Source organism: Camelina sativa, chromosome 4 (assembly GCF_000633955.1).
Source record: "Camelina sativa cultivar DH55 chromosome 4, Cs, whole genome shotgun sequence".
NCBI classification, from domain to species: Eukaryota; Viridiplantae; Streptophyta; class Magnoliopsida; order Brassicales; family Brassicaceae; genus Camelina; species Camelina sativa.
Window position 1 is genome coordinate 28169676 of NC_025688.1, and position 9645 is coordinate 28179320.

Below are 9645 nucleotides of genomic sequence, written 5' to 3' on the forward strand. Positions count from 1 at the left end.
ACATATTTTCTCACACTAGGTATCAACTATAATCCTATTTCCGTAACAAATAACGACCCCGCGGCCGCTATTATTCGAAGAAAAGTAATTCTTTGTGTGCGCCGCTTGACTAAAAGAAAAGCATAAGAGTTCAAACTAGACTATTCTCTCATGCGTGCTTTAGCAAAACGCCAACAACAAACAAGAGGTCAGTAAAGGCGACTATGCGCATATATAGTCTGAATCCAAATACTTACAGTACTTGCCCACAATTTTATGAGTATCCCAATATCAGCATCAATTGATCAATGGGTCAGAAAAATTATGCAGTGCTTTGATGACATTCGATTAACTTTATATTACTTGAATCATTATCAAAAATTATCATCAGCTGGGCCTGGGCCTAATGGGTTAAAATTTACCCATTTTGACAATGTCCAACTTTATAAGTAGATACATGTTTTAACTTTTAAAACTAATTACATTATATAGGTTAAAGGTTCCCCACTTGTGGTCAATAGCGACGTATAGTACGAACTTATGAATGAAGACATGATTGCGACCATATTCAAACTAATTACATTATATGTTCTATGCAACATACACTGCCTGCATGTGTACAGCTTCTCATGGCACGGGCCAACGTGGAGTGCAATTGTGCAATTGCTAATATTCAGAGATTAATTCAACAAGAAATAAAAAATAGTAGCTTTGAATGTAAAAAACTGTCAGGAATTATTTAAAATAATTTTGATATTCACATTACCAATATCATATTTTATATATATGGGTAAAATTCGAGACACGTGTTCATCCACCAATAAGTTAAAAATAATCATATTTTTTTTTTGTTAATTCAGAAAGTAAATCTCCATACCTATGGAGAGGTCCGAGACTAATCTCTTATGCGTTTGGGGAGAATCAATTCCTGGCCTAGACCAACAGGGCAACTCTTCCATCAAGGCCAGAACCACTAGCCCACCACCTTGTGGTCAAGATAATCATATTCTTTTATATTTTTATGTTTTCACATGGAATTAGTTTTTAAGTTTTTTTTTTTGGAATTAGCGGTCTTTCATAAGAATTACAAAATTTTCAGAGGCTAAATTCAGAAGAAATCCAAGAAACGAGAGCTTGTTTTTAATTTCAATAACTAAAACTCCAATTCCTTTGGAAATAAATAAAATAATGATTTTTTTACATCTCAGCAGCCACGATATCATCAAAGTCCGTAAAAGGAAACGCCAGCTTTTGTGAACGTGAAAGATGTAAGCGGCTCAGTGAGTTTCGCATGCTAAAAGACAGGACAATGAACATAGTCAAATATACATACCACGTTCAATCTCCACTTTAAATAGAAACATACATGCATAGGATAGAAAAACACACATATTCATATAGATCTGAATGTAAGCTGTAATCCTGACTACGTTCAAACATAAAGATGAACATAAGCTAAGAATATGGTCGATTTTGAGGGTACAAGAAGAGGAAACCAAAATTGAATTCTCTTCTTAATTACCATAATTTTCTTACTACGGTAAATCATAGTTTAATCTTAAGTAGTTACTTTTGAGATGCATACTTATATGACTATAAGGATAAATATACCTTTCCACGTAGAACAACAACATCACGAGACGAAGCTCCCTATATGTATGAGAAGAGAAACTCTTCGTTTGTTACAACTACAAAACTCAGCTTTGAACAGTTGAGGAAAATACATATATTCAAATCAAAAAAAAAAAAAAAGAATAATATGAAGGTGCATTTTTTCATCCTCCTTATAATACTCTCATGGTTGTCAAGGAAGATTACTTCATCTAGAGTACTCGATCGTCATGATTTTCCGGATAATTTTGTTTTTGGAACAGCTGCATCGGCTTTTCAGGTAATATTTCAGTCGGTAATATTCGATTTTTAAAAGGAATATTATTATTATTATTATTATTTTTTTTTTTTGAACAAAAAAGGATTATTATTATAAAATGCAATTCGTTATGGAAGTTGTGTGACGTTGACAAATTATGCGGAATCTAATCCGTACGTAATATAATTCCCGTTGATGTGGAAGTAAGTTCATATTCCAAGAGTTTATAATTTTCCATGCCATATATAAGTCAGCCGAATATCAATTTGATACAGTTAAGATGATGTCGTTGGTTTTTTATTCTTCACCCTTCAAATGATATAGTTTGTATTTTGTAATATTGGATTAAAAAAAAGGGTAACTGTTAGTCTGTTACTAAAAAGGTAAAAATTAAAGTTGCCCATTATATAGTACGAAGGTGCAACAAGTGAAGGTGGGAAGTCTCCAACTATATGGGATTACTCAGCCACACTTTTCCAGGTCTCTTTTAAATTTATATTCCGTACAAATATCTTAAAATGTGTACTAAAATTGTATCTATATATAAATGACTAATAGTTGTATTTCAAATGCAGAAAGGACTAGTATGGAGAATGCAGATGTAGCGGTCGATTTTTACCATCGTTATAAGGTAAAAATCTTGGGTGCGCAAACGATATTATTTGTTTTATTTTATTTTTTACTGTCAAGGTCGATAAATATATATTTTGGACCTACTGTATTATGTTATTTTCCNCCAAATGCAGAAAGGACCAGTATGGAGAATGCAGATGTAGCGGTCGATTTTTACCATCGTTATAAGGTAAAATCGTGGGTGCACAAACGATATTGTTTGTTTTATTATTTTTTAATGTCAAGGTCGATAAATATATTTTGGACCTATTATGTTATTTTCCTAATTATATATACCGAAATTGTATACACACAGGATGATGTCAAATTGATGAAAGACTTAAATATGGACGCTTTCAGATTTTCGATTTCATGGGCTAGATTAATACCTAGTAAGTAAATTTACATTTTTTTAAAAAATTGTTATATACATTTAGTTAAAACTGAAATATATGTAAAAAATTTGGTGAATCTGCTTAACTTTTGGTATTATTTTGAAGGTGGAAAAGTAAAAGATGGAGTAAACAAAGAAGGTGTACAATTCTATAAGGCTCTCATCGACGAGCTTGTTGCTAACGGTAAGTTGACTAATTAGTTAAACTTATACCAAACCTCTCTAAATGACAATAACTATATTATGCGTTACATTTTTGTATTAGCTAAAGATAATTATGCATGTTAAATTATCTTACATATGTTGTATGATCTAATGAACAAACATACGCAGGCATTCAACCATCAATTACCCTCTACCATTGGGACCATCCTCAAGCACTCGAGGACGAGTATGGTGGCTTTTTAAGCCCTCAGATAGTGTAAGTGAACTTATAATTATTCTATAAATTTTTGTTTTAATGACTCTATGGTTATTATATATCATGAAGATAGACATAAAAGAAATCAATATTAATTAACTATTATTTTTAATTATTCTAAACAGAGAAGATTTTCGAAATTTTTCAAGAGTATGTTTTGAGGAATTTGGAGACACAGTTAAAATGTGGACTACTATAAATGAACCTTATGTCGTAACTGTTGCGGGCTACGATGCGGGTAACAAAGCGGTTGGACGATGTTCTAAATGGGTGAATAGTAAGTGTCAAGCCGGCGATTCAGCTACCGAGCCTTACATTGCATCACATCACCTTCTTCTTGCTCATGCCGCAGCTGTCCAAGAGTTCCGAAAATGTAACAAGGTGGATTTATAAAAAAAGTATAAATTAATTATTAAATATTTTAAATTTGATTAGTGTCTTTGCTTTTGATCTTATAAATTTAATCAAAATAATTTGTTTGACAGACTTCACAAGATGGTCAGATTGGGATAGTGTTATCACCTTTGTGGTTTGAGCCTTATGACTCTAGTTCTCCTGCCGATAACGAAGCCGTTAAACGAGCTCTTGCCATCGAACTAGATTGGTAAGTTGTTATATAAGTAAGTGTAAAAACAAGTAATGTTATATTTGTTGTAATCGTAAGATATTTACATAACATTTTTCCAACGTGTGTATCAGGCATTTAGATCCAGTTATTCATGGGGATTATCCAGAATTAATGAAGAAACACATCGGAAACAGATTACCTTCTTTCACTCCGGAACAGTCTAAAATGTTGAAAAATTCATCTGATTTCATTGGAATTAACTACTATACAGCCCGTTACATTGCTCACCTTCCACACATCGACCCTGCACGACCTCGATTCGTAACCGATCAACAGCTGAAATGGACAGGTAAGAATGCTAATGTTAATATCCGTACGACTATTTTCTTCGTATGAGATTCATTAAATTCCTAACTTAGTTTTATTATGCCTATATTTGAACAGTTACAAATCACAGTAATCACCAATTGGGACCAGGGGTACGTAACTTCTTGACTATTTTTGAACAGTCACAAATCACACTAATGACACTTATGACAGTTCTGTTTTTTTTTCCCTCCAAAGGTTCTAAGGTTTGTTTTTGATCTTGACACACAGGAAGAACGAGGCATACTCCAATCACATCCAGAAGGTTTACGAAAAGTTCTTAACTACATCAAAGATAAATACGATAACCCTATCGTCTATATAAAAGAGAACGGTAAGATTTTTGTCTATATATATATATATTATTTTTTCCTATCAAAGAGCAAATTATCCCTCTTTGTAAATATTTATTTGATAAATTAAATTTACAGGAATCAATGACTATGACGACGGTACAAAATCACGAGAGGAGATTCTCAATGATACATTTAGGATGAGCTACCATGAGGACCATATACAACAGCTCCACAAAGCTATAACGTAAGTTATATTTCAACATTTTTACAAAAACGGATCTGATTTTTTAATAACGTAAACAAGAATTAAAATATTCTACTGTTATAACAGAGATGATGGATGTGACGTGAGAGGATATTACGTGTGGTCTTTACTAGACAATTTCGAATGGGAGTATGGATATTCCACTAGATTTGGTCTGTACTATGTAGACTACGACAACGATCTCACCCGGTATCCCAAAACTTCGGTTAACTGGTTCAAGCAGTTTCTCAACAAACCGGTGGTAAGGAATGAAGAAACAGAGGAGGAGGAAGTATGGGATGTACTGTCACGTGAGGAAAGGTATAATAAGACTTTCGATGATTCAGAAGGTTTCGAGGCATCCGTTGGTTCGATTCTCTATCTCATGACGAACGTATCAAGAAGACAAGAAGAAGATGATGAGAGAGATCGATGTGCTCTTGGAAATCTTAATCATCAGTTAGGTTTCTTGTTGGGATCATATAATTATTTGTGATTTTACCTTTTCTTGAGTAGCCCTTAGGTATCATTAAATTTTTTACGAGTTATCAAAATTGCCAATGTAGGAAGACAATTTATGTATATGGAATGGAAATAAACACAATTAAACAACTAATGTGGTACTATATGCATAATTCTTTTTCTTGCTCTGTTCTTATAATTCATTATTTTTCTTTGAAAATAAAGAGCTTTATTTTTTTTTAGTGAAAGTTTTGATTAAAAAGTTGATGCCATTTTGACATTGCTTGGAGGAGGATTCTGAAAAAGGTAATAGAACCAGGGGAGAACTCTACTTTGGTTTGAATTGATAAATTGATCCTTGATGATAAGCCTTGAATTGAGGGTCAAATATTTTGATTGATCCATCCACTGGTAATTGGATGAGAACCATCATCAATGAACATGATATAAAGATCATTTTGATGAGAAACAGACCAAATGGGCTATTTGTCATCATGCAGAAAAGCCATGTTCTACGAACGCAACTTTGCATACATGAAAAAACAGAACTTGTTAAAAGTTACACGATTTCAGATAATCAATCAAATTAAAGATCAAAGACATGTAGTAGTGTTTCATAAAGGAATCTAGTACAGAAACGTAACGTAAAAAAAAAAAAAAAAAGGATATCAAGAGTAAAGGTATATAATTTCAAATAGATGGAGGACAAATATACATATGTATGAAACCTTCGTTTGTTGATAAAGAATCCTTATTGCAGCTATACTAAAGATAAAAACAGAAATAGAATGTGGTTAATTGGCTTCGGGAAGAAGAAAAAGACCTGATTTCTGAGAACAATTGATGTACGATGTTGAGAAGACCATCCTTGAGATTTTATACACACACCAAGCGTTCGTGGAGATTATGCAGGAGAATGAAGTGGAAGAGAAATGGGTTTTGAGAAAGTAAATAACTTGAGAAAAAAAATAAAAGCGAGAAAGTATTTTTTTTCCTTTTTATTCTAAACAAAATCTTTAGGAAAGGAAAATAGTAAATAAAATCATTTAAAATAGAAATCGTTTACAATTTGGCAAAATTAATTCCTTGTTTTGAACGGTCATTAAAAACCGATGTGTCGATCAGAGAATGCTGCATGTTCGTCATCTAGCTATGTCGCACATTTGCTTTCACAAATAAAAAAAACCCCATTAGAAAACCTAGAACGGTTCTTCGATTTATAATTAAAAGCCAGTTTTGGGGATAGGGCTAGTTTAGGGATAAGCCTCGCCTTATTTCTCCATTTTCGTCGTTGTTTCTCCGATCAGCTTCTTCTCGGCGTCACGGCTAAGGAGGTACGTACGGTGTTTCTCTCTCGATCGATCGATCGATTTCTTTCTCTGAGTATTTATTTCCACGTATAAATCTTTTTAACTAAAGGCTCTCTGTGTAGATCTGATAGAGAGTTTGTTTCGGCAATATTTGTAAACCTATTATATAAATTACTAATCCATATTAAAAAAAAAAAAGGTGAAATAAACGTGTAACGCTTCTATATGTTTTTATTCTTCGGGCTGGTTGTAGGAAAAAAATGACTCAAACTCCACCACCACCGCCAGATGATGTTGAGTTGAGAAGTATTATGATGGAGAGACTTTCACTTGCTGTCGCCAGAGGCGGATTGGAGATGGAGGAGAAGCTGAAGAACCACTTTGTTGGCGTAAATAGTCCATACGTCAGCTTTCTGTTTCCGTCAGGTCCTGACCACTCTCTGTACAAACAGAAAATTGCTGAATACACCAAGTCTCCTCCTCATCCTCCTCCTACTCTCCTCCCACCACGCCAAGGTCTCGGAGGCGGTTTTAGGGGCTTAACGGAGGTTGTGGCTCTTACCTTCCAAGGTATTGCGTTTACAGTTGGAATCCCTCCAGGCATGACGCTCAAGGAGCTTGGTATTATGAAGTTCGTGGCCCACTTTGTGGTGCGGTATGGGGATGAGTTCCAGCGTGCTCTGCGTTCGACTGATAATTCTCAGTTCAAGTTTCTACTTAAGGGAGATAAAAGGTCCGAGTTGTTCTCTGGTCTTTGTTGTGGGTATGGTTTTCTAATAAAGACTTGGAGTCCGGCTCGTTTGGATGCTCTTCTTGAAGGTTTCAACACTTGTTTCACTGCTTTCAAGAAAAAGCTAGATGATGATGGGGAGGAAGACGAGACAGTGAACAAGGTTGAGACTGATAGGCGTGATTTTGTAGTTTGTGATGAGTATTTTGTTGACCTCGAGAACAAATACTTGCCACCAATGGAATCTCCAATGGCCATGATGGGTGATATCGATATACATGATTCTCATTCTCATGGTCTTATATTCATGGTGCCACCAAACCCTATTTTTTTTAGAGTTGTAATCCCTGAAAGAGGCATGATGCGCAAGGAGCTTGGAATTATTAAGTTCACAGCCATGTTTGTGATGCGGTTTGGGGACGAGTTTTTGGATGCTCTGCGGGAGAGAGTTTGTGAACCAGAGTTTGATTTTATGAAGAGCAATCCTGGAAATGATATAGGAAGGTATAAGCTTTTCTCTGAGCTTCTTCTTGCGTATGGTAATGTAATCAAGCGTTGGGACATGAGGCCGAAAACGGGTTTCCAGCCAGCTCGCATGGAAGCTGTTCTTGAAGGGTTTTTCACTGCTTTAAATGCTTTCAAGAAAAAGCATGAGGATGAAGAGGACGAGGTTGTGGACACGGTAGTGACTGATAGGCGTGATTTTGTGGTTAGCCAAGAGTATTTTCAGTATTTTCTTGAGGTGGAGGAGTCTACTCCTCTACCTGAAAGGCCTACGCCGCGTCCGCGTCAAACGGGATCGTCCGCGTCTCGATCTGGTTTTTTTGGACCTCCACTGGGGGTCCTGTTGCAACGATCTCTTGTACTAGAGAATCCCGAGCCAAGGACGATGATGCAACCAACTCCACAGTCTCGAGTTTTGCTCATTATTAAACAATGCTGCATTCTCAATTCTCACCCATCACCAAAAAGTAACAAAGCTCACTCGTTTCCTTGCTACAAAAGGTTGAAAAATCATACTATCTTGGTTAAATCAAGTCCGGTTTAATCTTGGTTTGCAAGCGGTTAAGAATTGGGTATCTCTGTGCGCCAAAGTTAAGAAGGAACTAAAGAAGAGAATAAGTTGAGCTGAGCTGGCCAATTTTTACGCGCCTGGATTACAATTTATAAATAATGAGCTATCATGGCCTCGACAATTCAAGGTCATTGGTTTACATAACAACTTAAACTGTTAGGAACACAAATAACATGTTAAAAAATTCTCAGTTCAAGAATCTGCACCGTTTTAAAAAAAAAAAAAAAAAAAAGGTGAAGTTGTGAGTTGGCGGGTGATGTTTGTTGATGTATGAAAACGGCTCTAAACTGTTTTATGTGATATTTCACATTGCTCGTTTATTGGGTTCTTCATAGTCAGAAGACTGTTATCATATATATTCTACAAAACAACATTCACATAAAAGATACTACTAGAAGCTAAAATATAAATAATGATGGAGTAATAAGCCCAGCCCATTAATACTTACTCAGCCCATATAGTGAAGGAATTGTCCAATGTTGTTTGGTTAAATTTGGTCCATTAATAACTCAGCCCAGTCCAATAAGAAGAAAGTTGGAAAAAAAAGGAAAAGGAAATCGTGACCGTTGAAACCCTAGTTTAATGAATGAAATCGTGAGTCACGATTCGTGACCGTCATAATAATATTATTTATCATATAAATAAAGCCACAATCCACTCTTTCTTCACTGTATATTTTTGTTGTCTCTTCTTCGACTCAACATTGTACAGTTCATCATCTTCTTCTTCTTCGTTTGTGTATTCTTCGGCGAATCTCTAATTTTGGGTTTTCAAATACCGATGATCATCTCGAATCGTTGTCTCTCTCTCTCTCAATCCAAACCAATTGCATCGCTCTGTTATTCTTCTTCTTAACGCGTCGCATCTCTAATTTTGTTTTGTTTCTTCGTCTCTTCTTGCAGGTGTGTTTTGAAAGCAAGTTTATTATCTAATCATCGCTCCCCCGGCCTCTGGGTGAGTTCTTTTTCTAGGGTTTTCTCTCTCTCTCTCTCTCAATCCAATTGCATCGGAGCTCTGTTATTCTTCTTCTTCTTCTCTTCTTATAAAAATAATAATGCGTCTCTGATTTTTCTTCTTTCGTTCTTTCTTTCTAGGGTTTGGGTTTCTAAATTTGCAGCAGTGGCTTTGATCTATCGGTGATTGGTTTTTGTGTTTCTTCCTCTGTTTTTTTTTTCTACTAACTCGTTTCTTCTTCTTCTTCTCCTTCTGTCTCTCGCAGGTGCTTTTTTGGAAGCGTATTCTGAAATCTCAACTTCTTCTAGGGTTTGATCTCTACATTGATTTCTATATTCTAGGTTTTTTTTTTTTTTTTTTTTTT

The 9645-nt window shown here is 35.2% G+C and overlaps 2 protein-coding genes across 2 annotated transcripts; both read left to right on the plus strand.

Moving 5' to 3' along the window:
* LOC104782995 (beta-glucosidase 28) lies at nt 1770-5340 on the plus strand. The gene is made up of 12 exons (XM_019245081.1): nt 1770-2329; nt 2596-2651; nt 2778-2853; nt 2962-3039; nt 3189-3276; nt 3402-3657; nt 3762-3880; nt 3976-4193; nt 4289-4323; nt 4442-4544; nt 4642-4750; nt 4838-5340. Exons 1-12 carry the CDS (start codon nt 2302-2304, stop codon nt 5244-5246), a joined length of 1575 nt encoding a protein of 524 aa, XP_019100626.1. The 5' UTR covers nt 1770-2301; the 3' UTR covers nt 5247-5340.
* Nucleotides 6328-8599, plus strand: LOC104782993. Its single transcript, XM_010508069.2, has 2 exons — nt 6328-6546; nt 6776-8599. Exon 2 carries the CDS (start codon nt 6783-6785, stop codon nt 8298-8300), a length of 1518 nt encoding a protein of 505 aa, XP_010506371.1. The 5' UTR covers nt 6328-6546; nt 6776-6782; the 3' UTR covers nt 8301-8599.

Bases quoted from the DNA above. Each gene is read 5' to 3' on its own strand.
- LOC104782995 (XM_019245081.1), top strand. From the start codon at position 2,302: ATGGGATTACTCAGCCACACTTTTCCAG. The intron at 3,658-3,761 runs GTGGATTTATAA...TTTGTTTGACAG, and splicing joins AGTTCCGAAAATGTAACAAG to ACTTCACAAGATGGTCAGAT. The intron at 4,545-4,641 runs GTAAGATTTTTG...TTAAATTTACAG, and splicing joins CGTCTATATAAAAGAGAACG to GAATCAATGACTATGACGAC.
- LOC104782993 (XM_010508069.2), top strand. From the start codon at position 6,783: ATGACTCAAACTCCACCACCACCGCCAGATGATGTTGAGTTGAGAAGT.